The 27,452-nt window shown below is 52.8% G+C and overlaps 4 protein-coding genes and 1 long non-coding RNA gene across 11 annotated transcripts; 3 read left to right on the top strand and 2 right to left on the bottom strand.

Annotated features, from left to right (window-relative positions):
- Nucleotides 1-3: 3 nt before the first annotated feature.
- On the top strand, nucleotides 4-5,715 carry LOC125979372 (brevican core protein). 5 transcript variants are annotated; one of them, XM_049737518.2, is made up of 14 exons: nucleotides 4-178; nucleotides 535-692; nucleotides 779-896; nucleotides 970-1,302; nucleotides 1,418-1,592; nucleotides 1,671-1,798; nucleotides 1,926-2,219; nucleotides 2,817-3,104; nucleotides 3,419-3,663; nucleotides 3,763-4,474; nucleotides 4,542-4,624; nucleotides 4,760-4,904; nucleotides 4,972-5,154; nucleotides 5,459-5,715. In XM_049737518.2, the coding sequence occupies exons 3-14, from the start codon at nucleotides 833-835 to the stop codon at nucleotides 5,614-5,616; spliced, it is 2,808 nt and encodes a 935-aa protein (XP_049593475.1). In that variant the 5' UTR covers nucleotides 4-178; nucleotides 535-692; nucleotides 779-832; the 3' UTR covers nucleotides 5,617-5,715. The 5 variants fall into 5 exon arrangements, with proteins under 5 accessions (XP_049593475.1, XP_049593476.1, XP_049593473.1 ...); XM_049737519.1 differs by having other exon boundaries at nucleotides 5-178; nucleotides 557-692; XM_049737516.1 differs by having other exon boundaries at nucleotides 5-178; nucleotides 557-896.
- A 346-nt stretch (nucleotides 5,716-6,061) lies between these two features.
- LOC125979396 (hyaluronan and proteoglycan link protein 1) lies at nucleotides 6,062-9,782 on the bottom strand. Of its 2 annotated transcripts, XM_049737581.2 has the most exons (6): nucleotides 8,693-9,782; nucleotides 7,794-7,930; nucleotides 7,400-7,566; nucleotides 7,120-7,318; nucleotides 6,584-6,886; nucleotides 6,062-6,512 (listed from the first exon to the last, which is right to left on the bottom strand). In XM_049737581.2, the coding sequence occupies exons 1-6, from the start codon at nucleotides 8,716-8,718 to the stop codon at nucleotides 6,193-6,195; spliced, it is 1,152 nt and encodes a 383-aa protein (XP_049593538.1). In that variant the 5' UTR covers nucleotides 8,719-9,782; the 3' UTR covers nucleotides 6,062-6,192. The 2 variants fall into 2 exon arrangements, with proteins under 2 accessions (XP_049593538.1, XP_049593537.1); XM_049737580.2 differs by having other exon boundaries at nucleotides 7,794-9,781.
- Nucleotides 9,783-10,622: 840 nt separating this feature from the next.
- Nucleotides 10,623-12,258, top strand: cetn3 (centrin 3). The gene is made up of 5 exons (XM_049737628.2): nucleotides 10,623-10,799; nucleotides 11,131-11,269; nucleotides 11,425-11,539; nucleotides 11,607-11,798; nucleotides 12,028-12,258. Exons 1-5 carry the CDS (start codon nucleotides 10,762-10,764, stop codon nucleotides 12,069-12,071), a joined length of 528 nt encoding a protein of 175 aa, XP_049593585.1. The 5' UTR covers nucleotides 10,623-10,761; the 3' UTR covers nucleotides 12,072-12,258.
- A 1,313-nt stretch (nucleotides 12,259-13,571) lies between these two features.
- Nucleotides 13,572-17,944, bottom strand: LOC137840847 (uncharacterized). The gene is made up of 2 exons (XR_011087957.1): nucleotides 16,507-17,944; nucleotides 13,572-13,824 (listed from the first exon to the last, which is right to left on the bottom strand). It is a non-coding gene; the product is annotated as an uncharacterized lncRNA (long non-coding RNA).
- On the top strand, nucleotides 13,653-21,116 carry LOC125979393 (myocyte-specific enhancer factor 2C). Of its 2 annotated transcripts, XM_049737575.2 has the most exons (10): nucleotides 13,653-13,798; nucleotides 14,644-14,749; nucleotides 15,552-15,667; nucleotides 16,223-16,426; nucleotides 17,944-18,087; nucleotides 18,177-18,339; nucleotides 18,587-18,720; nucleotides 19,023-19,143; nucleotides 19,234-19,372; nucleotides 19,581-21,116. In XM_049737575.2, exons 3-10 carry the CDS (start codon nucleotides 15,614-15,616, stop codon nucleotides 19,852-19,854), a joined length of 1,233 nt encoding a protein of 410 aa, XP_049593532.1. In that variant the 5' UTR covers nucleotides 13,653-13,798; nucleotides 14,644-14,749; nucleotides 15,552-15,613; the 3' UTR covers nucleotides 19,855-21,116. The 2 variants fall into 2 exon arrangements, with proteins under 2 accessions (XP_049593532.1, XP_068508823.1); XM_068652722.1 differs by lacking the exons at nucleotides 13,653-13,798; nucleotides 14,644-14,749 and adding an exon at nucleotides 14,780-14,922.
- The last annotated feature ends 6,336 nt before the right edge of the window (nucleotides 21,117-27,452 follow it).

Genomic DNA, 27,452 nt, shown 5'->3' with positions numbered 1-27,452 from the left:
CTCCTTGTTTTCACCGCCCTCTCTTGTCGGAAGCCCGCCTCCGTGGACTGGGCTTGGCGCCGTGCGCGCGCCGCCTCCGTGTGCGCGCCGCCGCCGCCGCTCACTTGCCTGGCCGGAGCGGAGGAGGAAGGAGCCGCGCGACAGCCCGTGGAGCGCACGCCTCACCCACCTCCTGAAGGTGAGTGGGATTGTTCCCGGCCGGCTCGGGCACGTCTTTTTCGAAAAGGATTTTGCCGCTGCGCTTCACGTGTCGTTTTTGGCCGGATGACAATTTCCCAGCTCGCTCGCTCGCTCGCTCGCTCGCACGCGGCGGCGACTCCCCAAAGATGCGTCCCAGCTGAAGCAAACAAATGATCCGTGACGCAACATGCATATTTTGCAAAATGACCTCAACTGCTTTGGCCTCAGGGTCTGGCATTCGCACAGTTCTCGTTCGCTCATAAATGTTGACACAACTCTCTCCTTTACCGGTGCACACGGGGCATTTGCCAAAGTTTTCTTTCTTTCTTTCTTTCTTCTGTTATTTGCCAAAAGAGTCGCGCCTTGTGTCGTCCAGGGCCTCGTTTGATGCAAACGCTTGCGCTTTGCCACCATTTTGGAGCGACCTTGGCTGGAATGAAATGGAGCAACTTCACGTGGCGTGAGGAGGAGTTGCATTTCGACAAAGCTAGTGATTTGGAGCAACCAAGCGTGTAAGTGCTAATCGGTGCCACAAGAGAGCGGCAAAGCACTTCTTTTACATGACATGCGGCAAGGCTGCGGCCTGTATCCATCCAAGTCCTCCAAGACGGGCCCGTCTTACGGCTGGCGACCCGCGTCTGTCCTGGGTGTGATGCTTCTGCTTCTGGCCATCCTGCTGCCTCTGCTGTGCGCGTCCTCTGCCCGGCCCCATGCAGGTGACTCGAAAGTTTCTTTGGAAGAAAAAGAGCGTTCTATTTTTTGCCGCCGGTCATTGGAAGTCAATTGCAGCGGCGGACGAAACGGAGCACAGCTGGCACGTGGAGGCCTCGTTGGCGGGCACGGTCCTGCTCCCCTGCCAATTGACCACGCCGGCGCCCGCTGCCGAGGAGCCGAGGGTCAAATGGACCCGCGTGGAGTCTGGCGCCGAAAAGGTGGTCGTGGTGGCCCAGGGCGGCGCCGTGAAGGTGGCCCAGGACTTTGCGGGCCGTGTGTCCTTGCCCGACGGCGAGGCCGCCCTGGCCATTGTCGGGCTGCGGGCGAGCGACGCCGGCCGCTACCGATGCGAGGTGGCCCGAGGGATGGAGGAGCGGCGCGGCGGCGGCGCCACCCTCAGCGTCAGGGGTGAGTGAGTCTGTGTCGCCTCGCCCGGTGAGCCCAAAGACGAGCCGGCCGGCTACGCGATGTGGGCCCCCCCCCTTGAGGGCCAAATGTTGAGCAAGGTGTGCACTTGCGCCAGGTGCGGTCTTCCACTACCGGGCCAGCACGGGCCGCTATTCCCTGGACTTCCAGGCCGCGGCGGAGGCCTGTCGGTCGGCGGACGCCGCCATCGCCACGCCGGAGCAACTGACGGCCGCCTTCCACGACGGGCTGGACCGTTGCGACGCCGGCTGGCTCGCCGACCGCACCGTCAGGTGGCCGGGGCCGGCCGGCCGGCCGGGATCTTCTGTGGGCGGGCCCGCTAAAATGCTCCCTGCGCCTTTCTCTTCCAGATATCCCATCAGGCAACCCCGACCGGGCTGCGAAGGCGACCTGAAGAGTCGGCCTGGCGTGCGCACGTACGGCGTCCGAATAGCCAGCGAGAAATACGACGTTTTTTGCTACGTTGACAAACTAGACGGTAAACGCCGCTACTCTTTGGAGTGGCAAAAAATGGCCAACGGCTGATGAAAAGCGAAATGAAATGTGCTGCAACGCAGGAGCTACAATTCAGCCAATGTCACGGTTGATGTTTGCGCTCCATTCAGGGGAGGTCTTCTACCCGCCCGCCGGCAGCAAGCTGACCCTGCAGGAGGCGGCGGGCGAGTGTCGGAAGCACCAAGCGGCGTTAGCGTCGCCCGGGCAACTGTTGGCCGCCTGGGCGGCGGGCCTGGACCGATGCGACTACGGCTGGCTGTCGGACGGCAGCGTCCGCTACCCCGTCACCGTTCCCCGCCCGCAGTGCGGCGGCGGCCAGCTGGGGGTCCACACGCTCTACAAGTACCACGACCAGACGGGGTACCCGGACCCGCAGGACAGGCACGGAGCCTACTGCTTCAAAGGTGACCTTTGCGCAAGTTTTGTGGAAATTCAATCCAAGTTTGATGGGCAAATGCGTCGGAAGCTACAGCGTCTCGTTTGGCTCTTTGAGGCGGATTGACCGAGCGGGGCCCAAAACAAAACAAAACAAAACAAAACAAAACAAAACAAAACAAAACAAAACAAAACAAAACAAAACAAAACAAAACAAAACAAAACAAAACAAAACAAAACAAAACAAAACAAAAAACAAAACACCAAAGCGAACGGTCGGCTGGACGGGCGTCTGGAAGCAATGCACCGCTGCCTTCTGCCTTTTGTCCTTTTACGGTTAGCGCCGTCGGAGGAATAGCGGCGATACCCTCTGGAGCCCGCCATGACGTGATTTTTTCCAGCACAAACGTGCGCTGTCGAGGTGAACGTGAGCTGACGCAGGAGGAACGTAAACGCCGCTGTTGACTTTGGCCGACCTCGTCGTCGGAGGTTCTGGTACCGAGCAACTGGGCAGCTTTTAAACACCTTTCTCCCGTCGTTTTGCAATTGTTTACTTTGAACGGGAAACTAAAAAAAAGGGTCTTTGGTCCCTCCTGAAGTTGAAATCCTCTCTTCCTCTTCTGCAGCCAAGCTACCGGAAGCCACGTTCACGGCGCCAAAGAGTACCGGGGTGGGACCAGAACCCGGCGGCGCTTCTTACTTCTCTGAGCGTCAAACAAATCCCGTCACTCCTCGTCCGGTGTCGCGCGATGACGTCGTTACGGAGAACCGGCCGACACAGACGGAGCCTTCTCCAGCCACAGCTCCGGCCCTCGGTGCGGATCGATCCGTAGCTTTACCCGGCGAGGGCCAGTCCACGGTGGAGCCACCGCTCCACGTCATCATCGTCAACGTACAGGACAAAACTCAATCGGGTAGGCCCGCCCGGACGACTTTTGCCCATCACTGAGCGTTTGCTTGATTTGAGTTGAATGCGACTTGCGCTGTATTTTCCAGTGGTTAAACTAACTCGTGAAGTGTTGTTGTACGTAGTCAAAATTGCCTGGACCTAGAAGAGTACCCTGAGGAACGCCATGCATATTTGATGTTGTCGACATGATCACGTTGTAGCAACTGGAAGTGGGCGACGATTGGTTTCATCAGCATTTGTTTGTCGCTTTATTTTTGTAGTTATCAAAAATGTATTTCCAGTCAAGTCTGCAATCAGTGTTTCCACCTTTTCGTTCAGTTGATCGCATCCTGCAGTTCCTCAACTCACCCGCGGGGAGCGCTGTCGCTACCGCGCAAATCACCGACCGCTCGCTTTGGATGGACGCGCCGGTCCTCGACCCCGATGCCGCGGAAGCGCCGCTGCCGACCGTCGGCTTCGTCGATGGCACCAAACGCATCGTACGAGAACGTAGGGCTTTCATGACAAATAAAACAAAAGCACAAAAAACAACAACAAAAAAACAAAAAACGCTCCCTGAGAAAGTAGGTCAAAGTTGCAATCGCCGGACTGCCAATGCATGTGGTTTGCCTTGACGTGGCGGTGTTTTGAAATATTTCCCGTCCCGCACGTCATCCAATCAGGTGATGTTTGACGCGCGAGCGCCGGAGGAGGCGCGAGGGGAGAGCGCTGCCGCCGCCGCCGCCGTTGGGGTGTCAGCAGAGGAGGCGAGCCCGACGCCGTCTGAGGAGCCCAGCGTGACGGACGCCTACCGTCTGGGCTTTCTGTCTGACTTCCCAGCCGGAGCGTCACCGACGAGGCGGGCCAGCCCATCCGCCAGTCCCTCCGCCTCATCCTGGGACTCCACCACGGAGGACGTGCAACTCGGGGCTCCCTCGTTGCTCTCAGAAACGGCGACGCGGGACGCCGGGGTCCACGCCGAGGCTGTGCAGGCGTCCACTTTCGGCCCAGATGGCGGCCAGACGCCGGAGGACGGGGAGGCTTCGGGGGAGCGCGGAGCTCCTGTCGTGGGACAGTTTTTACCAGGCGCCCCAGTTCATCTGACACCGGACTTTGGAGACGCCGGGACGGAAGGCCCCCCACCTGCCATCTGGCTTGACACGGGCCACGCATGGCCCGCCAATCTCCGGCAAAAGGAGGAGTCCACCTCGCCGTCGGCGGGCCTCCAACAGCTCCCCCCGGGGCCGTGCGGCCCCGGCTGGCACAAGTTCCAGTCTCACTGCTACAAACATTTCCCCCAGCGTCGCAGCTGGCACGCGGCCGAGCAAGAGTGCCGCGTCCACGCCGCTCACCTGGCCAGCATCCTGTCGCTGCGAGAGCAACACTTTGTCAACGGTGAGTGGCGCCGTCCAACCGCTTTGTCCCGGCCCGGCGGCAATTCCGACTTGCTGCGCGCACGCAGGTCTGGCCGGCGACTACCAGTGGATCGGCCTCAGCGACAAGATGTTTGAAAAAGACTTCCGCTGGATCGACGGCAATCCCCTGGTGAGTTATGTTGGCCGACTCCTTCGGGTCAAGTGAAAATAATACGAGTTCGGGGGAAGGTGGGCTCAATATTAGCAAGCGACGAGCGAAGACGCCGGCGGGGCGAATGACGTTGACGTTTGTTTGCCTGCGCAGCGCTTCGAGCACTGGCGGCCCAACCAGCCCGACAGTTTCTTCCGCTCCGGCGAGGACTGCGCCGTCCTCATCTGGCACGACAGCGGCCGCTGGAACGACGTCCCGTGCAACTACCGCCTGGGCTTCACCTGCAAGAAGGCCGCAGGTGCCGCGTCCCCGCGCCGCCACGCCCTGCCTGCCTCACCCTGCCTCACCCCTGCTCCTACCCGCAGTGTGGTGCGGGCCGCCGCCCGCCGTGAAGGACGCCCTCGTGTTTGGTCCTCGGCGCTTCCGCTACGAGGTCAAGGCCCTGACGCGCTACCGCTGCAAGCCGGGCTTGGTCCAGAGGGGCGCCCCGGCCGTCCGCTGCCGCTCCGACGGCCGATGGGAAGTCCCCAAAGTGACCTGTGTCAGCCGTGAGTACCATGGAGATTAGGGCGCCTCCTGCTGGGCAATAGTGGTGGGAGTCGTTTCAGAGCGCCAATCTCCAATCATCCTTTCCCGTCCGTGCAAGCTAATTGACAGGCAGCCCCAAAAGAAACACAAAACGGGAGCAAGGGCAAAATGAACTTTGACTGAGGTACAGGCTTGCTCGCTCAGGGAATGTGCAAAGTAAAAGCAAACCTTTGAAGATGATGATCCCAATTGGAGAAGCAACAACCGTGTCGAAAACTGGCTCGGTCTGCCTTCTCACTCTCACTGTCTTGTATTTCCTCTCAGCGGCGACCTATCACGCGCAAGTTCCCGCACAGACGACGGGCCACGCGCTCGTCGTCCACCTCCACCGCGCGGCGACCGATCGTGACCGGCGGCAGAGGGACGACGGACAGCGCGGCGCTTGCGGAACCCGCTGTCGGCGCCGGGATGGTGACATGTGACACGCCAAGTGGCGAATTAAGACAATCCTCTCTTGCTATATTGTTTTGTTTATTAATGCCTTCCAATTTTACTGTGCATTAAAGCGCCTCTCCCTCCAATTACCGGATGGATGGATGGATGGATGGATGGATGGATGGATGGATGGATGGATGGATGGATGGATGGATGGATGGATGGATGGAGGGAGGGAGGGAGGGAGGGAGGGAGGGAGGGAGGGATGGATCGATCCATCCATTGATCCATCCATCCATCTTCTGGAAGAATATGGTGACGTGCCAAAGGGGGCTGGATGGGTATCCGGCAGGGCTATAGCGTTTGTTTATTCCCAACCAAGTGCACGGCCCTAAAACCAATTTTGCTGGTGACTTGGAACGCGTCAAGGTGGGGCTTGAAAAAGCGAAAGCCCATGAATGATGTCGGAGCAAAAGAACGCAAAACACTCGGTGAGAGAACAGAGCCGTCTTAGTTTTTTCTTTTTCTTTTCAGTGTGTGTGTCACGTCATAGGCGTTCCTTTGGGTCGGTCAATGGGTGTTTTTGTCTCGCGTGAGTGTGTTTTGTCCACGCGCCGTGCGTTTTAGCGAGCGCCTCGGTGCCGGCGTGCTGCCCGGCGTCCGGGCCCAAAACAGTAGACGCCGTACAGCTTGTGCTTCTTGTCGGGGAATCCGAGGAAGCCGACGGCCGGGCGGGCGGGACTGCAGCGCGGGCGGGGCCTGGCCACGGGGTAGCGGACGCTGCCGTCGGCCAGCCAGCCGGCGTCGCAGCGGTCGTAGCCGGCCAGCTTCCAGGCGGCGTACATGTGGCCCACGGTGGCCAGCCGGGCGCCGTCCCGCCGGCACGCCGCCGCTGCCTCGCCGTACGTCAGCTTGCCCACCCGCGGTAGGAAGTAGAAATCACCTGCAGGGAGGGGCGGCGGCAGATTGACCACACGGGGTGCTGTTTTCGTGCCGGCCAAATCAGCAGCTCACCTTTGTAGTGCGACGTGAAGCAGAAGACGTCAAAGCGGCTGGAGTCTTTGTCTCTCGGGCCGTAGTTGCGCACGCCCGCCGGTGTGCTCTGGCCGCCGCAGGGCTCCCTGGGGGAGGTGACGGGGTAGCGCACAGAGCCGTCGCTCAGCCAGCCGGCGTTGCACCAGTCCAGGCCCCTTCGCCAAGCCTCGCGCAGCTGCTCCGGGGACGCCACCACGCCGTCCTGCTCCCGGCAGGCCCGCTCGGCGTCCCGGAACTTGAGGTTGTAGCGGCCCAGCCGGGGGGAATACGGGAACACCACCCCTGCAATGCGGTCCACAATTGGGCCCCTTCGAAAGGCTGGCTGGACATGTGGCATGTTCAGTGGCCCCCAAAGCTTCACCTAGCCGCATGAAATTGAGTCGACGTGAGCAGCCCAAAAAGAAGTGCCGCCGCCGCCGCCGCCGCCATGTCAGCCCTTGCTTTCCCCATTTGCAGCCCCAGACAGCAGTTTGACCGCTTTGCCCACGCATTCAATTGCAGAGTCGACCATTCACCTTCCAGGTCGAGCGACACCACCGCCGCCGCGTCCTCCAGCCCGTCGATGACCTCACATTTGTAGCTTCCGTAATCATCCAAAGTGATGTCATCGATGACCAGCGAGGCGTCCCAAGGGGAAGAGCTCCGCAGGCGCACGCGGCCGTGGAAACCTCCGTAGCTTCTCTTGTGCTGCTCGGCGGCGGCCAAAACATCCACCTGTGGTCAGACACGGATGGACTCGCGTGACCGAGCACACCCAAAGAAGGCAAAGAAGTGTTTGGTAAGCAAGCCGTCGACCTCCGTCAGCAAGCCGGACGTCAGCTTGGTCCACTTGATCCTCATCTTCCCATTGGGCGCCGGCCACCCGTCCCGGCGGACGGTGCAAGGTAAGGTGGCGTTGCCGCCGCGCCGTGACAACACTCGGGAAGGCTGTGACGTCACGGACAGCGCCGGCTGCGCGTTATCTGGCGCGCACCAATACGCCAAAATACACCAAAATCATTGTTTTGCCGCGGTGGCTTGCGATACAAGTTGAATTGGTAGAAAAGTCTGCCAAAGGTTCCATTGTAAGGATCATGAATGCGTGTCGCAATTCAAGTCATTGTGCTCATCCTTCTTGTGGTGGGACAAGCGCCCGCCAGCCAACGTGCGCAAAGAAAAACGCGGCGCAAAAGACAAAAAATGGCCTCACCCGTCTCGTGGACGTTCGGGGAAAAGTCCGGCTCGGGAGAAAACGATCGGAAGCCATCGGCCGCGCTCAGCCACAGCGAGGCCAACGTCAGCGCACGAATGGCGCCGCTCATCTTCGCCACTCGCAGATTCGGTTCACTGCAAAATAAGACGGTCAAAGACGCTTCCATCGAGCTGGAGCCAGGGCCGGTCCAAGAGTATTTCAAGAGAGGCCCCGAGGCAATGTCCAAAAACGCCCTGTCTCCTCCACAACGTTGATGTGGAGCGCAACCTGGTGAACGGACGTGTGAGGCTTTACGCAAACACACGCCGTCTTCTGTATTACACGCTGCGCGGGACTGCGCCGACTCAGCGCAAAGTTTTTTTGAGGGACGGGGGGGCAATTTCACGAAATCAATTGGACTCAATGGTGTGTGCGTGTGCGTGTGCGCGTAAACGGGTGGAGCCACCAGGTCTCGGAGACCAACAAGGACTTGCTTGTCACTTGACTTCACATGACAAAGCTTCTCCTCCGTCGGAAAGTCTGATATTGTTTATATTATATTTCGAGAGAATACAAACTCAACGGTTTAATAGTATTTCGTCTTTGCAGTCAAAGTGACCATTTTCACCGGATTGCGATATTCATATTGAAGAGTCAACACGACCACGACGCAGAGAGAAAAAAGTGACATTTTTTGGCAGAGCTGGGCAAAACCGGAGGAAGGCTTGCACCATTTCAACTTTGGAAGGAGCGCAATGAAAGGTATCGAAGCTGCCATGCACTCTCTTCTGAACGTCTACCGATATTACCGAGTTCATTTGTCATCTCACTGTGACAAAGCAAGACCTTCAAGCTACGTGAGTCAGGTGTGCATCAGATTGCCAGATGTGCACGTCAAAAGCAATGTCTTACTTTACCTGCTGTGTGGATGAAGAAAGCGCATGCGGCGGCGTCCTCTCCGATGGCAAAGATGCGATTGAGGACAGACGACGGTAAGGGAACGAACCAACGAAAGGACGGACGGACGGACGGACGGGTCAGTGACGCGCAGATGGAAAGGGGGAGGAGGGAGAAGTGCGGGGGGCGGAGCTACAAATCCAAACACAGCCGAGGTGTGTGAAAGGACGTTGATCACGTTACTAAAACAGGTGAGACTTTGCCGTTTTCTGTCACCCAATCCAATTTCTTGTTACTTTGCTTGCACTCAGACCAAATGTTTGTCTTTGTCCATCTCCAAAATGGGAACCAAAAAGGGCCGACGTTTTGACTTTGCAGAATCGTCGAAACGAGCTCGCGACCCAACGAGGCCGACTTTTACATTCTGGGTCTCCTCTACGTGGGCCGCATGTTCCGAAATCTTGGCCAGTACTCTGAGGGCCCCTGAAACATTGCTGACATCTCCCGCCATGCACATTCTTCACGCCAAAGGACTTTTTCGACGTCCGAATCAGGCAGAAAAACCACAAGAGCTTTGGTGAAAAAGAGAAAGAGCTCAAGTCGTCGCGCTTGAACAGAGCAAATGCCGCGAGTAGACAGACGAGGTCTTACTCGCTCAGTGACCTTTACTGCGGAAGGTCGAGCCAGCAGTTTGGATAAAGGTCGGCCGTCGGCGGGCCATTTAGACCGCACGGCGTCAACTCAAACGCGACAGAATGACCACTGAGTGGAGTAAAAAAAAAAAAAAAAGAAAAAAAACGGAATAGCACCAATGAGGCGTGATGGAAAATGAACAGAAGAGAATGGCAACATGCAAGAGGGCAGAATGGGAGCAGTCCCAAGTTCCCAACAGACTCGTCAAGGAGCACAAAGACTACCTTTCCACACTTTGGATTTGTTTTTGAGGGCAGGGGGTCACTCAGGGCGGGGTTCGGTGAGCCGATCGACGTGCACGTCGTGCCCAACCATGTGCACACTATATTTCAGTTGGGAGTTACTCGGTCTTTGTCTTGGGCATGCGTAGAAATAAATGACTTTTGTGTCATACTTGTGTGGCAATAAAAAATCAAATAAAATCAACACTTCTCTTTATTATCAACCCCCACAAAATTAGTGGAAAAAGGAAGCGAACGGCTAGACCTTCCCGGAATGCAGGTTCCTATCCGGTCCACGCAGGCGACGCAGAACGAAGGTGTCAAGCGCCCGTGGGAACGTCATCCCCAAAACTTGATAGTGTGTATCGACTTTCTAAGTGTTATTTTTCTTTTCTTTTCTTTTTAAATGTATTTCCATCCCTACTCGATGATAATACGTATATGATGACGTCATGCTGGAAACGTCACGGACTGATCTGATGATAATAGTGTGTATAAAGTGTTATTTTTATTTCTCAAAGAGAATACGTATATGATGACGTCATATGCTGGAGACGAAACGAACATTTTGCGCGGACAGCCCCACCCCCGCCCCGCCCCCTCGCTTATTTCCTCGCCACGGACCAATCGGGGCTTTTCGCATTGTAGTCTAGTGACTTGTCGACCAATAGGAAAGCTCCAATCGAGCGCGGACAAATGACTTTCTGTCTGGGCGCTCAATGGCGACGTTTGTTTTGCTTTTTGTCTCAACTTTAAACGCGACGTGGCCTCGTGAGCGTCACCAAAGCTGCCAGCATGAGCGAGTCCGGGTAGGTTAAGGTGACGCTATATGCAGTATGGTGACGTCAAGCGAAGCTAAGCTGAGCGCCTCTCTGACGCCGCTGACGGAAGCTGACGTTAGCCTAGCCTGCTAGCTCGCTATGTGTGGCTGACATCAAGCACACGTTGCCGGATGAGAACAAATGTGTTCATGTCACAATGTCGTCACGTTGGGCAAACAGCGGGCGGGCAAAAAGCGGGCGGGCAAACAGCGGGCGGGCAAACAGCGCGGCAAACAGCGGGCAAACAGCGGGCAAACAGCGGGCAAACAGCGGGCGGGCGGGCGGACGGTCTGTAGTCAACCTGCGCCACAACATAAATGAGGCGAAACTTCAAGTTGACTTGCTGGGAGAACGATGAGTGAAGACCGCGAGGACGCAGACGTCACGCAAATGTGAGACATGAATGATGGCTTCGTTCACGTTGCACGCGTGCGAAGTTTGGTGGTCGGAACCAGTGTCCGTTTGGGGCGGATTTGTGCCCGTGGATGCGCAGCGAACCAACCAGAAAGTGGCTCATGGATTAACACTAAACTTGTGATTGGAGCCACACCATAATTGTTGGCTTTTTTGTCCCAATGTCAAAAGGTCATTTGAATTACATTGCACTGTTTGAACCTCAATGACGAAAGGTGCTGGTGCTGTTTTTTAAATTTATTTTGGGCTCCGGCAAAGGTGGACCCTGAAATAATAGGTCTGCTGCGTTTTTATGGTGTTGTGTTGCAGCACCAGTGACGCGTTTGAAGACAAGAACAAACGGAAGAAGAGGAAGGAGCTGAGCAATGAGCAGAAACGCGAAATTCGGGAAGCCTTTGAGCTCTTTGACACGGACAAAGACAATGAAGTTGATTACCACGAGTTGAAGGTGACTTGATGTGTGTGTGTGTGTGTGAGTGAGACGCTCATTGGGACTTTAACTTCACTTGAACTTTTTTGACACCAAAACATTCCCCAAAAATTTCGGACCAATCATTGATCATTTGTGAACATTTTCTCTCTGGTCCTTTGTTTGGCCGTCAGGTGGCGATGCGAGCGCTGGGCTTTGAGGTGAAGAAGGTGGATGTCATGCAGATCCTGAAGGACTATGACAGGCGCAAAACGGGCAAAATATCCTTTGAGGACTTCAACGAAGTAGGTGAGCGTACCCCCCTCCCCCCATGCACGGGCAGAGTCCACGCTGACTTGCGTCGGTGCGCGCGCAGTGAGCGGACTGATCCAGGAGCGCGACCCCAAGGAGGAGATCCTGAAGGCCTTCCGGCTCTTTGACGACGACGAGTCGGGAACCATCAGCCTGAGGAACCTGAAGCGCGTGGCCAGGGAGCTCGGCGAGAACACCAGCGACGAGGAACTGCGCAGTATGATCGACGCCTTTGACGCCGACGGCGACGGCGAAAGTAAGTCACGGCGTCGTGTTCGCCCGCAACCTTTGACCGCCCTCGAGCGATGTCCTGCTGCGTCGCCGTTTGCCCTAACTCGTAGCCATGACATGGGTCACCGGCATCTACTTTCATTTGTCCAAATACGAGTTCTTACGTGAGCGCTTCGATGCTTTAGAGCCAGCAAATGTGGCGCCCTGACGTACGGAGGAGTAGAAACAAGAAATGCCTTGCCTTTGTTTGACAGTCAACCAAGAGGAGTTCCTGTCCATCATGAGCGGCGCGTTATGAACATCGGGTCGCTCCTCCCACGACGTCCTCGCACCCTGACCAATTTGTAAGTGATGATGTCATGGGTGTGACACCGTCATGCGTGCGGGAGCAAACGGGAGCGGGAGCTTGCTTGTGCACACGACTGTTTTATTTATTGAAAGAAACAAAACAAACAAAATAAATGATCTTGCTTTGTAACTTTTAACCCGGGCGCTCTTAGATCACAGAGCCATTTTAGGACGGAATGCGCAACGCGAGCTCAGTGCACTGCCAGGGCATGCATGCCCTGGTAGTTGGGCAACATCACTACGTAGTGCCCGTTGCCAAGCCCCAGGAAGGACAGGAAAACAATCTGAGATATGGCTGGGACACTTACTGTGACACATCATCACTGGATTGCTCTTTAGTGGCGGATCAATATGGCAAAAGTGAAACTTGGCCCGCGTCTCTAGAACTGGATGGCGCGGCAACCAGGACTTGCGGCGCTGAAGGTCGGCGGCCCTGTTGCGTCGCCCCTGGGCCCCGCCCGCTCGCCCGCCCTTCGCACATGCTCAGCTGTTGGAGGCGAGGCCAGAAATAAAGCCAGCTTGCGCTTGCTCCCTGGCTACGACCCACTGGCGAAACCCCCCCCCCCCCCCCCCCCCCCCAAAAAAAAAAAAAACTTTCCACACGCTGCGCAAAGCTGTCGGGGCGCCCATCTTCCTCTTCCATCCGCTTTCAGTGTCTTGAAAATGGCACCGTCTGGTAGAAAATGGGTGTTTATGGTAGCAGAGGAGTAGCCTCATCCGGTAGAACATAAAAAATGAAGCAGTGTGTGCAGCACCACAGTCTCCCATGTGGTTGTCAGCAAAAGCAAAGACTCCACGTGGGACCCAAAGGAGGTCCGGCTGACCTTGGTCTTCTCCGGCAACTTTGAGTGTGTTTTTTTTTCTTTTGTCTTTCCGGAGCGCTGGCTACGCGCGACCCTCGTCCCCGCCGCCCGGATTGGTTTACGCCGGAACGCGCGGCGGCCAGCGTAACTGGAAAGCACAGGCCGCACGATTGGTTCCAAATACGCAGAGTTCTCGGATGGCGGGCCTTCGCTCGTGACTCAAAAGTAACGGCGAGAGCGAATGGGCCTTTGAGCGTCGCTCACTCCGCTCGCTAATCTTTGTCGAGCGCGTGCGGGTAGACGTTTGCGTGACAAAAGTTGATGGCGACTCTCCTGTCTGTCCTGGGGCCTTTCAAAACAAAGCGGCGACAAACAAACCGCCATAACCATACAAGGCGGCGGCGGCGGCGCTAACTTGGTAGCGTCATTCCAAAGCAACGCACGTGCAACACACAAAGTCAGACTTACTCACGTAATGCACGCATGTACACATTCAGTCTCATGCACAAACACACCGGCATGAATGCAAGCGCGCGCACACACGCACAGCATCAGTGACACTTGAGCTAAATTTAGCGGGAGTGACATTGACAGGTGAGCTCATCAGGGAGGTGGAGGGAGGGGTTGTGCGTGCGTGCGTTCGTTCGTTCGTTCGTTCGTGCGTGTGACTGGGTGTGTTGTTCAGGGAGGGGCGAGTTGCTATCCACTCAGTGTGGACTACATCTGCCGAGTGGGCTCGGAACGCCGACCACTTGCGCGTCTTACCTCCTCAAGCCAGCTGGTCTGGCTTGCCAATCTGTTTGAGACGAGGAATCGAACAGGGAACCCACGGCTGGACCCGGCGGCTCGTCTTCCTGGTGAAGACCAAGCAGCGGTGAGTCTACACTTCAAACTCCTCACCTGGAAAGAAAAAAGGGTCTTTTCACGTCATCACGGTTAGCGACTAGGTGCAAATGTTCCTACTGTCAGCTAGTCGGCCATTTTGAGTCACGCACGCACGCACGCACGCACACAAAGCGCCTCATTGGTACAGAGAGAGAGACCATATGGCCACAATGTTCCCAAATGTAAGTTTGGCTGGTGTTTCTGTGTGCTTTTCCCTCATGTTGTGGGTGCAAATGGTGCCAATTGCAACCTAATCAGCCAACTGCAAGTTTTTCTTCCCTTTACGACACTTGACTTAGCAAAATGAACGCGCTAGCTATTTGTGTTTTCACCCTCTGAAATGATAGCCACTTGAGTCAATTAGCTCAGTGCTCGCAATTATTGACTACTTGTTCTTCTTTCAAAACTTATTTCGCTCCGAACCAATCAAACACAGGACATGAATAAATAAAAATCTTGTATACCAATTTAAAATCGGATTGGTTGAGGAAAATGTCTCATGTGTGAAGCTCCCAGATGACTTTGACACATCGAGGCTGCAATCTGATCTCGTGATGACGTCGAAACATTGAGAGTACTCGCTAGGACGAAGTACAATCAGTGCACTGCACTGCAATCATCACGAGAATAGATCGCCTGGCCTGGCCTGGGCTGGGCTGGACATAATGAAGCGTCGTCCAGTGTGTGCGCGCGCGTTTATGCACAATGTGTCCACTGAGTGGCGCGCGCGCGCCAATCCAAAGTGTTCATCAGTTTCACTTGTTGAAAGTGTTTTGTCCCGTACCACCAGTGACGTGATCGTCGTGTGTGTGCGTACGTACGTATGCTGTGCAGGTGCTTGCGCGCGCTTCCTCGGTCTGGATCGCCGCAGGACGGACGGACCCGTGTGACGGACGGAAAAGTCATGCTGCACTAAAAGACTCGTCAGAGGTGATCAGAGGTGAGACGCGCGTCCGTCCGCCCGCCCGCAGGTCTTCAGGGATCACCCGTTGTCGCATCCCAGAGTTTTGTTGTGGCGGACTGGCGCACTATCACCGAGCTTTCCAGACGGCTTGGTTTTGCGCTCCGGAGCATGACTCGGACATATGGCGAGCGGAACAAATTGGACTCTCGGTAAGAGGACTGACTCTTAGTTAGTCAGCGAGTAGGTGAAGAACCGCGTTTGTTATCGATCAATTTGGAACGTTTTGCCTGCTCAAAAAAGAAGCTTTTTGTGCTGATAGTAGTAGTGAGACAGCGTAGCACGTCATTTGTAGGTTTGGGGGACCGATCGACCGACCGACCGACCGACCGAACCCGCCCACCTTTGACACTTTCCACAGAGAATTGAATTTGTTGCCTCCCTGTAAATGATGACGCTGATGACATCACACGACCCCATGTTGGCCAACTTAAAGATGTCCAAACGTCACATCATCCAAATAATGACTTGCACTGGCATCCACCCAGTGTTGCGTTAGCATGCTTAGCCGCAAATGGCCAAGTCATTGGTTGCCTTTCATTAGATATGCTTTCCATGCTTTCGTCATCTGCTCAATGCGAGCCTGAGTAGCTTGCGCGATTCCCTCGAGCGCCGCTTGATCGGCGTTCATGACAGCCAAGCAAAGCAGCTATTTTGAGACGCCTCCCAAAATCCAAAGTGAACTTTTCACCCCAAAGCACGAGGATGCGATTCGAGAAGTCAACGTAAACGTGGCAACTCTGGAGCGTGGAGGTAACTTGTTGCGCTTGTTGTCTTTCAGACGGGTGAGGTGGCACACCCAACGCTGAGCGAGAAGAAGAAGAAGAAGACAGAAGAGCCAAGATGGGCCGGAAGAAGATTCAAATCGCCCGCATTGTGGACGAACGCAACCGACACGTAAGCGAACCCTAGCGCCGTCACGTCAAAGCCATGACTTTTGCATCAGCTCCTATCACGCGGCGATGACTGACGCACGCACGCACACACACACACACACACAGTGACTTGGCTGTGTGAACAGTTTGTTTCTTCCTATTGTGACAGGAAATGCAGGCACATGTGCTTCCAGCTCAGTGGCCTAGTGGTAGAGTGTCCGCCCTGAGACTGGAAGGTTGTGGGTGTGTGTGACGATCATTGAGACTTTAACTTTAACTTAACTGATGGTAGGGCAGCACTGACCCAACACACCCGATGTGTGTGTGTGTGTGTGTTCCCTTCTGCACCACGTCGCTCCACATCTCAATCTCTCCTTAGATGTCCAACCTGAAAGTTGCTGGATGCCCAGGCATGTGGTCAAGGAGAGCCCAACGTGTCCTCGCTCGCAGCTCGCCCCTCCCTCACTCGGCCGCACCCCTTAAAGGCCAAGGGTTGCGACTCGCGGCCGTCGGTCGGGCTACGTGCGACTTGAGCGTTAGCCGCAGCGTCTCTAACGGCCGGCCCCTTCCCCCACAGGTGACCTTCACCAAGCGCAAGTTTGGCCTGATGAAGAAGGCGTACGAGCTGAGCGTGCTGTGCGACTGCGAGATTGCGCTCATCGTCTTCAACAGCGCCAACAGACTCTTCCAGTACGCCAGCACAGACATGGACAAAGTGCTGCTCAAGTACACCGAGTACAACGAGCCCCACGAGAACAGGACCAACGCCGACATCATACATGTGAGTCGAGCTTGTGTGTGCGTGTGTGCGCGTGTGTGCGCGCGTGTGTGCGCGCGTGTGTGCCTGCGCGGCCCACCCACCTCAAGGCCGTGATTGGGCCTTTTGCATGCCGTCAAATGTGTCCTAACCTGCCGCCTGGAGCTGGTTGGCCTCATCCAAGAGGGCCGCTCTTCCCGTCCGGACCGGTGCGCTTGCCGACATCGGTTGTCCTGATTCAGTCATGGGGGTGGGGCCTCTTGTCATTTGTGTGTACATTGTCATTGTGCCTTGTGTAGTATTGGGGCATGTTGCGCTCTTTGGTGTTGTCGTTTGCGCTTTTCCCGATGCCATGTTTTTGAATGATGGTTGCGTCGCGGCGCGTCGTCTTCTCTTTTTGTTGAAATGTCGCTGAAGCAACATTTTGTGCGCCTCTCGTGCTGCTTTGTGGCGTCTTTCCCGTTGAGCACGCACGCACGCACGCACGCACGCACGCACGCACGCACGCACGCACGCACGCACATGACAAGTGTAGCTGGTTTGTGTTGGCGGGAGCGCTCCTTCCCCGCACGCTGTTTGCTAAAAATAGAACACAAGGGCTAAAAATAGCAAGGGCGGCTGTGGCGTCAATGCCAATTTGTGCGTGCGCACCAACGGAAAGAATTGAGAAGGAAAGAATGAAGCCCTACAAGTTTTGTTTTGCTGCTCCGTCTTGTTTCATTTTCACCTAAATTCCAGGAATTGTCGGCGCTTGCCAGTGGTCTTTCCTTTCGTACGTTCCCAGAAGAGGACAAGCTCAATCGCAGGTCGCCGATGACCCCAAAACTAAATGGAGACGTGATGCTTCCAGTCCAAACGGCGCTTGACACAACATAGCATGTCCATGGCCTAGTTTATTTCACGCCATTCACTTAGTTGCTCCAAATGAACTTCCCGTCAAGCTGGCAACTCTTTCTGTCCGTCAATGACGTCACCCACCGGGTGGTCAAAATAAGAATTGCAGCTACAAGCCATTTAGCATGAGGAAACTTTGTTTTTCGATTAGCTTTAATTCCTTGGAGTTGTGACAAAGTCACAGTGAAATCAAGATTGCTCGTGCTTAGGAAAAGCTTTGGTGCGTTGCATGAAAAATCTAAACAAGTTGCTTATTTGGAAGAAATCTTCGTAATGAGACAGAGATGTTTATTTTTGTGCAGCAAAATCCTCGTGACGCGAGATTTGGTACATTTGTGGAGTGAAAGAGCTAAACGAAAATCAGAAAGCCATGAAAATGGGGATACTATTTTTTGCGATAGAAATTGTACATCTTCAAGCTGCACTTATACTGATGGAAAAATAAATGTATGTATTTTCAAGAAGAAATTATTTTTGACACCAAAAATACTGCCAAGATGTTGTGTTTTCTAGAAACTATCGATACTATATTGGATCGAAAGAGTTAAAAAAAATAATAATGATGATATTGTCCCCAAAAAGTTGCCGATTTCCCAAAAAGTAAATATTTGTATCTTGGAATATTTTGTGTACGCGTGTATGTGCAGACCTTGCGCAAGAAAGGCCTCAGCGGCAGCCAAAGTCCCGACGTGGAGGCGGACGACTCTGCCGGTCAGAGCCCCGAGACGGACGACAAGTACCTCCAAATGGGCACCGACGTCGACCTGATGCTCAACAGACAGCCAGTCTGCGTGAGTTGCCGTTGTCGTGGCGACAACCTGGAAAAAATGTTTCGACTTTTTCCTCCTTGCAATTTGATGATGCGCCCGACCGACCGCAGGGTCTGCCCGCCTCCGGCTACCAGATGGGCGCCTCCTCGCTGCTGTACCCGCAAGCCGGCATAGGGGGCGCCGCAGCCAAGCACAACCTGCTGCCTCTCCATCACGCTTCCATGCAGAGGAAGGCCGCGTGCCCCCAGCGGCCCCCCGCCAGCCAAGACGCAGGTCAGCGGCCGCGTGGCAATCTGGCAACCTGTTCAATGTCATTTTTGTCAAGTCTTCAAAATGAGATTTGGGCCAATTAACAGGCAACTCTCAAATCTTGCTTGAGCAACTGTTTGGCTTGACATTCACTAAATGTGAAGTTGCAAGTAAAAAATGGCGCCTGCCGGGCTCTGAGCTGACAAACACTCGCAGTGTCAGCCGCATTTAGCGACAAGCAACGACGAGCATTTTTTTCCTCCTTCTGCAGGAAATGGCGTCTACAGCAACCAGTGCCCCTCCCCTGCCATGATGTCACCAGGGGGCGTGTCTCAAAGCGTCCAAGACAAAAGTCCGCCAATGAGCCGCAAGCCCGCCAACAAGAGCGGCAACATGGTGGCCATGGTGAGTGTTTTCCCCCCCAAATGCATCCTTAGCTTGTTTTTCAACCACTCGCTAATGGCTGCCACCAAGTCGACGGAGATTCGTCGTTGGCGACGCCCGCCCAACTCCACGCTCAGATAGGCATGCGCTCCCCGCTGGCTGTTGCACCGCCGCACTCGCGCATCCGATTGCGAGTTAGGTCCGCCTGTCTCCCCTTGCTTTTAGGTGTAATTCCAGCACGGGCCCAGAGCGAGCGAGCGAGCGAGCGAGCAAACGAGCAAGCGGTCGCGATGGTCGCCATTCTTTTTTTCGTGTCTCTGCAGAGTGACCGGATCAATTGCTCGCAGACGGCGCAGACGCTGTCCAGTCCGGCCGCGTGCGCGTCTCTTCCCGGTGCCGCCGCGGGAGGCTACGCGCTGTCCTCACTGAGCTCCTTTGGCGCGGGTGAGTCGGCTGGGCTGGGCTGGGCCGGGCTGGGCCGGGCCGGCGCCATCTTGAGCCCGAGCTGAAGCAGAACCTTTACACGCTTCTCAGAATCCTCCATGGCGGGCGAGCTGACCTCCCTCACCGCTTTCGGGTCGGCCGGGCTCGGCTCCGTGGACGGCTGGCTGCAGCCGCAGCGGCCCGTCCTCGACCTGCACGACCTGCACAGCGTGCCGCTCGCTCACATGGAGTGAGTGAAAACAAAAAGACACTTTAGTGTGTTCCTCCCTCCGCCAGTTTGTTTGCGCATCTACTTGTAAGCTCGAAGTAGTTTGGTAGGTGAAATTGAAAGGCGGCAGCAGTCTGTGAAGCTGGGCGAGAAGAACTCCAAATGCTTGGATGTCAGCGCTGCCAAAAAATGGCTTTGTTCAGCACCCATGCTACTCTGTGTCTCGCAGGCACTTGTGTCACAACGCCAACTTCCCGTCGGGCCACGTCAAGTCGGAGCCGGCCTCTCCCTCTGGAGAGCGCGTGGTTGCCCGCCCGGGGCGCTCGCCCGCCGGCAGCGCGTCCAGCTGCGGGAGCTCGTATGACGACGACAGCGGCGGCCGCGTCCTAACCCTCGCCACTGCCGGCGGCGACTTTCTCCTCCGGCCGGCGGTGGCCAATCTGGACGAGCGGTCCAGCCCGTCCGTCAAGCGCACGCGACTGACGGAGGGCTGGGCCGCATGATAGCGACGGGACGGGCCGAGCCTTGTCACCTGTCAGCCAGTGTCTCATTGGCTGCGTTTGGAAGCCATCGCTCGTCACTACAGTTTTTTTTTTTAGTGGCGCTATCTACGGTACGTCCGCCCAAAGCCAAATCTCTAGGTAGCAACTGCGGAAGGAACTCACGATGAGGGACCTGATGCCGACTACAATTTCATGTTTTGCGGCCACCGAAGCTAAAGCTAATGCCAATGCGTACGTGCTAATGAAAGCAAAACTCCACAAGGGAACCCCAGCCATCCAAATCATAACTCGCTGTTTATTTATCGATTTATTAAATGCTCATTTGAATTCTCCCAAACTCATTTTTCCAAACAAGTTTCAATTTGTACGTCGAGACATTCACCAACCACAATTCGAGGACACACTGTAAGAAAGGGGTGGATACATCTAATTTGAGTAAATTTGTTTTTCTTGTAATTTGCCTTTTTCCTTCATTTTTTTCATGGGGAAAAAAAAGATAACTCTGGATCAAATGCAATTTTATGGATAAAAAAAATCGAGTGTCTCATACCGTCATTCTGCAACTTTTTCTCGTGAAAATGAGATCTATGATGCCCCCCACCACCCCTTTTTTCAGTGTGCTCCTGAAAGTTGTTGCTATGAGTTTGTCGTTTCTTTTTGCGGCCAATATGCGAGTGGGATCAAACTGACACATTTTGTTGGACTCTAAAACGGTGCACCGTGTATGCAGAAAAGGCAATAAAGATGGAATGACAGCACGACAAGAAGTGAGCGGAAGTCGCTGAGGTGACGACAAGTGCGAGAGGAAACGCAAGTGGACAGAAAGCAGGGAGGGAAGGAAGCAAACGCAAACGCAAACGAGGCCTCATCATATTGATTTCCATCTGCTCTGAATGCGGCATTTGCTGTTTAGCCTTTTCTTAGTTTTGTCCATTAGCATTTAGCTTCGCATCAGGAGACTGCGGGACAGTGATGGCTTTGTCACTTGGAAAACATATTGGAACGTGGCCCCTTCCTTGAGGGCTGGAGGTGTGCTACCGGTGTGTTCGGCCAACAAATTCCTTGTTTGGCACGCCCAAACATGACATGGCGAATAAAAATTCGATCATCTTGAATCTTCATGTACTCACTTGGAACTAAGTGATGGATCGGGGTAGGACATGATCAGCTTAGGCTTCTTGCTACTCCTTTTCGAACAGTGATGGATATTGTTTGTTTTTTACTCCTCAAGTCATGTTCGAAATAAAGATTCATTCATTCAATATGCAGGAGCATCATTACGACACGAGCTCCTCGAGTTTGTTTGTTGCTCGCTCGCTCGCTCGCTCGCTCGCTATCGAAGAACAATATCAACAAAGGTGGCTTGTCAGCGAGCCCGCCCACAACTCCCACTCAGCTGTCGATCAAACGCTAATTAGGAGAAAGCGTTTGACCGCCATGTTGTTTTGTATGTTTACCACGCAAAAGCTGATGTCCAAACTACAAGAGTTGAGGCTCCACGTCGGCTGCTGCTCGTCTCGTCTATCTGAACATCTAGATGCCAACATATTTTCGAAAGGTACTGCATGTTGTGTTTCCTTCTTTTTTTTATCTGGAGTATTATCCCTTCGGCGACTAGAGAAGATCATCACCAAGTCAAATGAGACGTAATATTATTTTGTAAAGATAATTGAATGCGTGCTTTGAGTTATTTGACGGTTTCCAGGTGAATTAGGTAGTGGGTAACAGCAGATGGGCCGGCGATTCGTTTCAGAAGTTGTGGTCAAAAGACATTATGTGGGGTGGGTGCAGTACGACATGTTTCCCGCAGAGGGCGCTAATGCTATATAGTTGAGTATTCTGCTACTGTTTCGGTCCTTTGATAGTTTGTGATATTAAATAAAGTGTTAAAAAAATAGGAGAGTGTATCATTAAAGCTGCCAAGGAAATAGTTAAATAAAAAGAACATTTGGCACATAAAACGAGTCTTTTTATTTTGAGGACTTTGAAACCTTGGTTGAGGTGCTCATTGCATGTCACTTCTAATGCCTGCCACCAGGGGGAAAGTGAGCACATGCAAACGTCTGACATTGCTCACTGGACTGGGCCAAAAACCAAGTGCCACTGTGCTACTGCACGACTTCAACATCAAACACCTCTAGATGTGTTTTTAATGACATTGATGCAAACCAGGTTAGTCAGAAATACATATTTGATTTGTAGTCGACTCATTTGGTTTGCATCAGTGTCATTGAAAAACACATCCAAAAGTCTGTGATGATGTTATGCAGTTGCTGGCACTTAGTTTTTGTCTCGGTGAGAGATGTCAGCTGTTTCAATGCGCTCACCTTCCCCCTAGTGGCACTCGCGTCATCAGAAGTAAGTGACATCTCACCTGAGCTCGTCAAACACTTAAGCTGCTTCCATGCAAGGCCTGTCAATGGCAATGTTTGTGTGCAACTATATTAGTCTCACACAAACATTGACTGCTCAAATGTTTTCAAACTGCTTTTCTGTCGTATAAATTAATCAACTGGAATGCAAGTCTTAGTGTTTTTATGAGCAAATTTGCTTCACTCATTGGAAAATGTTCATGCTCGGTGGTTGCTGCAGTGGCACTGAAGTTCTCAAAGGCAGTCTTCAGTCTTGAGGTGAGCGTTGTCCTTGTGTCCCTGCCATGGACATGGGTTATTTTCACTGTTACTCTCCATTTCACAGGACTCCTGTCACTTTGAGTCATGTGAGATGGAGAGTAACAGTCAAAAACCCATGTCCATGGCAGTGACACAAGGACAACGCTCACCTCCAGACTGAAAACTGCCTTAAAAAACCTAAGTGTCACTTTCCCCGCCCCCTACTTCTACCCAAGTTCAGTCTGACCAATCGCAGCGCAGCATAAATTTGCATAGCCACGCCCACATTTCCAACAGCCAATCAGAAAGCAGTATTTGCAAGTCTGACCAATCAGATTGCTTGAAATTAATGAGGCCACGCCCACTTTATATTCCACCAATCACGTTGGTCCTCATTTGCATAACCACGCCCACTCTTCCACCAATCTCTGACCTTCATTCTCATTGCTCCACCCACTTTCTGAGCCCTCAGCCAATCATGAAGCAGTATGCCAGCTTCGACCCGCCTCATTTCCCCCAAAAAATTCAGGAAAAAAATATGGGGATAAAAATTCCGAAAAAAAAAAAAAAAAAAATTCAGGAAAAATATAATCGGAAAAAAATTGTAGGTTTTTGGGTTTTTTTTTTTTTTTTGGGGTTTTTTTTAAATTAAGATATTTTTAAAGTTGAGAATAAAGAGTTAAGAGTTCAAGTGTTCATTGTAATCAAACTTTATTTCTTTTGCAGAGTAAACATTCAACCACAAAACAGTCAGAAGTTGCACGGCAGTCTGCTCGGTGCCAAGTGGTGAGGTGGTCGGGCAGCGGGACGAGTGGTGAGGTGGTCGGCCAGCGGGACGAGTGGTGAGGTGGTCGGCCAGCGGGACGAGTGGTGAGGTGGTCGGCCAGCGGGACGAGTGGTGAGGTGGTCGGCCAGCGGGACGAGTGGTGAGGTGGTCGGCCAGCGGGACGAGGAGTCTGCGCCTGGAGGTAAGACAAAAAGAAACCTGTAAGCCTAAAAGTAAAGTCAACGTTTAGTGCAGGAAAAAGTTTAGCATGAAACTTACCAGTGGGAAAGATTTGTTGTTCGTGGCATCAAGTATTGAGAGCTGCATGACCAGAAAGGTGCTCTTGTTCCTTGCGACCTGTCGGGGGGAAAAACAAAAAAAAAAACCTGGAACAAACTCGTCGTGAGGACTGTGCAGTGATGCGCATATTACCTTAAGTGCAAATTTTGTCCACTTCTCAGGTTGACTTGGAGGCAAGGACGCAACAAAAATAGATGTGTTGCCAGCATGCTGCTGTGCTCTGATCCTTGGCCACCGCTGCAAGCAGGTACTTGATCGTGCACCACCCTGGACACACAAAGAACAATCATTGCAATTTTGGAACATGGTGGCTGAAATGAAATGTACTTTCCTTCTCTTACCAGCAGAGGGCTCTCCAGGCAGCAAGAAGGTAGCCCCGCCCAAAAGATGTCGACTTTTAGCAAGTAGCATACCAGGAATGTCCCATTTCACCTGCAACAACCACAGGGGGAAAATCCAAGTCGAGAAAGTGACTCGCCTGCTACAGTTTGGCTTGAGCCACAGGTGCTTCTTTCTACTCCACTCACTGGCAGGTGAATGAGCTCACAGAATGGAGGCAAAGTGGCAGGTTTTTCACTTTCTGGACCAGGATTTGCCACTTCTGCCTGTAAAGACAAGGCACGTTGACTCCATTTAGGGTTACCATTTTTATTTTTAACTGTAGACAGGAACCTTCTGCTGAAGACGAGAATCAGGCCAAGCTCTTGAAATGTTGCAGATCCTCTCCTGGACTGACACCTGCACACGCATGCGGAAACAGTCAAGCAAGTTGATTTGCAACACTGAGAAAGGAAACAGCCTTGAAACCTCTCTTTGGCATGATTTTTGGCGAATTCCTTGGCCCAGCAGGTGGAGGGAGGGTCTTTGCGGCACTCTTACTGGAAGCTGCGCTGCGCTGCACTGCGACAAAGGAAAAAGCAGGTTAGCGTTCTTACCATGCCACATTTGCAAAGTTTAGTCACCTGCCAGGACTGGAAGATCATGACTCCTTGTTTCCAGCACCACCTGAAACAACAAACTGGTCAAGCACTTTGATTTGTCAATTTTGTCATTGCAATCGTTTCAAACCTGGCGCTTTGACTTCAATCCATGCAGCGGACTGGTACCACGGCCTTTGGCTCCACCTGGTGGACAAAACGGGAAGAGAATGCACACGCTGAAACAAATTGGTCAAACGATGTATGTTCATGTATGACTGAGTGTTTCACCAATGAGAACGCAGGCAGGAACAGCTCTGAACGTCTCTCCAACCGCAGTTCGTCGGCCTGAAAGACAAGGTAACGTTGTAACCCACAGAGTCTTCTTACATTTTTAGTCATACGAGCTTGTTTGATAGCAAGAGTAGACTTGCAAACGTCTCGTGAAGTAGGACGGCTCTCAGGTCTGCAAGCCGGCCGGCCATTTTGAAACCTGCAGACAAAAAAAAAAAAAAAAAAAAAAAAGGGTAAGTACTTGAGAGTCAATTGTCCTTCGAATAAAAACGGGTTTTTTGCCTTTTTGCAGTCAATCTGGGTCTTCTTTCGCAGATGCAGACCTGTGGACAGAAATGGACAGTTAGATGAAGTCGATTAAATCCACATTATTCGAGCAGAAAGTAGGTTACTTGAGGCTGGCTCGTTTTGAAGAGTCGCACCTGTAGACAGACAATTTGATTAGATTCTGTTGTGAATTCCTGCAAACGTTTTGTCTTACCTTGGGCAGTAAAAGTGCGTTTGATGCAATTAAGGTCGGAGATGTTTTCTGCCAACGCTCGCTTTTTAGCTTGCACGGTAGCAAGGTGTAAGCACGTCCAAAGTGCAAGTTGACGCTGAAAGAGAGCAAAAGCAGTTGGTTTTAAAAGGTTAAGGAATAGTGAAGACTTACCTTTGAAACGCAGCATGTTGTGTAAAATTGTGCTGCTGCGCTGCGCTGCGCAGCCGGTGGAGCAGCACGACGTGATGCTGTCAGAAATGAGCAAGAGAACGATTGTCGCCTTTGTGACGTCTTATATAGTCGTTTTGTGATGACGTCATTAACAAGCAAAAGGGGGAGGAAAAAAAAAATAGAAGCCGTCTGCGGAAGCAAGGGAAAATGGCAAAGTGCAACCCTTAGGTAGGGTCGGGTCTCGAACCGTGGGTCTGTTGCATCGGAGGCAATGACGTTAACCGCTCGACCAGAGCTTGCTTGGAAACGGCAGCTGGTTTGTTCGTATTGATAGTAGGAGTATCCAAACATTGACGTAAAAAGTCTAAGGCCACACCTCAGTACAAAGAAGCGAGAAAGCGCAATAGTGTCTGAGGTGGCCGAATGGATAAAGGTTTTGCCTTGAGTTCAGGAGACTCGGGTTCGACTCTTGGGTAACGCTCTGTTTAATGTGTAAATATTGGGCATTGCGGGTCTCGAACCCTGGTCGACTGAGTACCAGGCCAAGTGTTATACCATTCGGCCACATTGCCGTGAAATTTTCGAATTTTTATACTTATATTTAACGTCTATGGCACTACTGGTCTACAAATACAGAAAAAATGCCACGGTGTTGTAAGATACACAGATGGTCTGGTGGTTCAAGCTTTTGCCTTTGGTTCCGCCGATGCGGGTTCGAATCTTGATCATCGCTCTCTTTAAGTTGAAAATGTTGGCCTTAGCGGGTCTCGAACCCTGGTCGACTGAGTACTAGGCCAAGTGTTATACCATTCGGCCACATTGCCGTGAAATTTTCGAATTTTTATTATGTATTTAACGTCTATGGCACCACTGGTCTACAAATACAGAACAACTGCCACGTCGTTGTAAGATACACAGATGGTCTGATGGTTCACGCTTTTGCCATTAGTTCGGGCGATGCGGGTTCGAATCGTGGCCATCGTTCTCTTTCATTTGAAAATGTTTGCCATAGCCGGTCTCGAACCCTGGTCGACTGAGTACCAGGCCAAGTGTTAAACCATTCGGCCAAATTGCCACGAAAATTTCAAAAAATACTTATGTAGTTAACGTGAACAGGTCGACTGATCTACAAATACACAAAACTGTTGGATCATTCTAAGATCCAGGCATGGTCTTGTGGTTAAAGCTTTTGCCTTGAGTTCAGGAGAACCGAGTTCGAATCTCACACATGGCTTTGTGTAAGTAGATACACATAATATAGATTACAGAGCAGGACTCTTTGCCTCGTATTCTGTCGAGTCTTGCACATAATTCCGAATGTTACACGGAGCGGGACTCGAACCCCCCCTCTCCTGTACCCCAGACCAATATTATTCCATTCGGCCACTTTGGCACAAAAATTTCGAATTTCTTTTGGGTGGTCATTCAAAGCACCGAAAGCTATACGAGTGAATTGTATTTCCATGCAGCCCTTCAATGAAAAAAGAAACAAATGCAATCGGGGAAAGTGCTTGGTATCCCTTATCAAGTGCTCAACTGAGACCGCTCATGTCCCTCCTGGACTTTGTGACTACTATTGGTGGCTAGATTTGAGGAGAAGGGCGTGACTTATTTGCGAACGATTACAGACAAACCTGGTAGTATAGGGTGAAATAGAACGGAGTGGCAATTCTATTGACAATGTACTGTACATGTGGGGCAGTCGAATAAAATCCCGGACAATTTTTGAAATTGGGGGTTGCTACCGGTGTGTTCGGCCATCCGCGGACGGGGCGGGTCGAGGGGCAAGGGGGGGGGGGGGAATGACATACCAGCTCTGCCGAACCCCTGAAGCCGACTCACCGAACCCCTAGGGTTCGATCGAACCCAGGTTAAGAACCAGTGATCTAGACGCCAACATATATTCGAAAGGTACTGCATGTTGTGTTTCCTTCTTTTTTTTTTTTTTATCTGGAGTATTATCCCTTCGGTGACTAGAGAAGATCATCACCAAGTCAAATGAGACGTAATATTATTTTGTAAAGATAATTGAATGCGTGCTTTGAGTTATTTGACGG

The sequence above is a fragment of the Syngnathus scovelli genome, chromosome 13 (assembly GCF_024217435.2).
Source record: "Syngnathus scovelli strain Florida chromosome 13, RoL_Ssco_1.2, whole genome shotgun sequence".
In the NCBI taxonomy this organism is placed as follows: domain Eukaryota; kingdom Metazoa; phylum Chordata; class Actinopteri; order Syngnathiformes; family Syngnathidae; genus Syngnathus; species Syngnathus scovelli.
The sequence above is the reverse complement of the archived record's forward strand: the minus strand, read 5'-3'. Positions and strand labels throughout refer to the sequence as shown.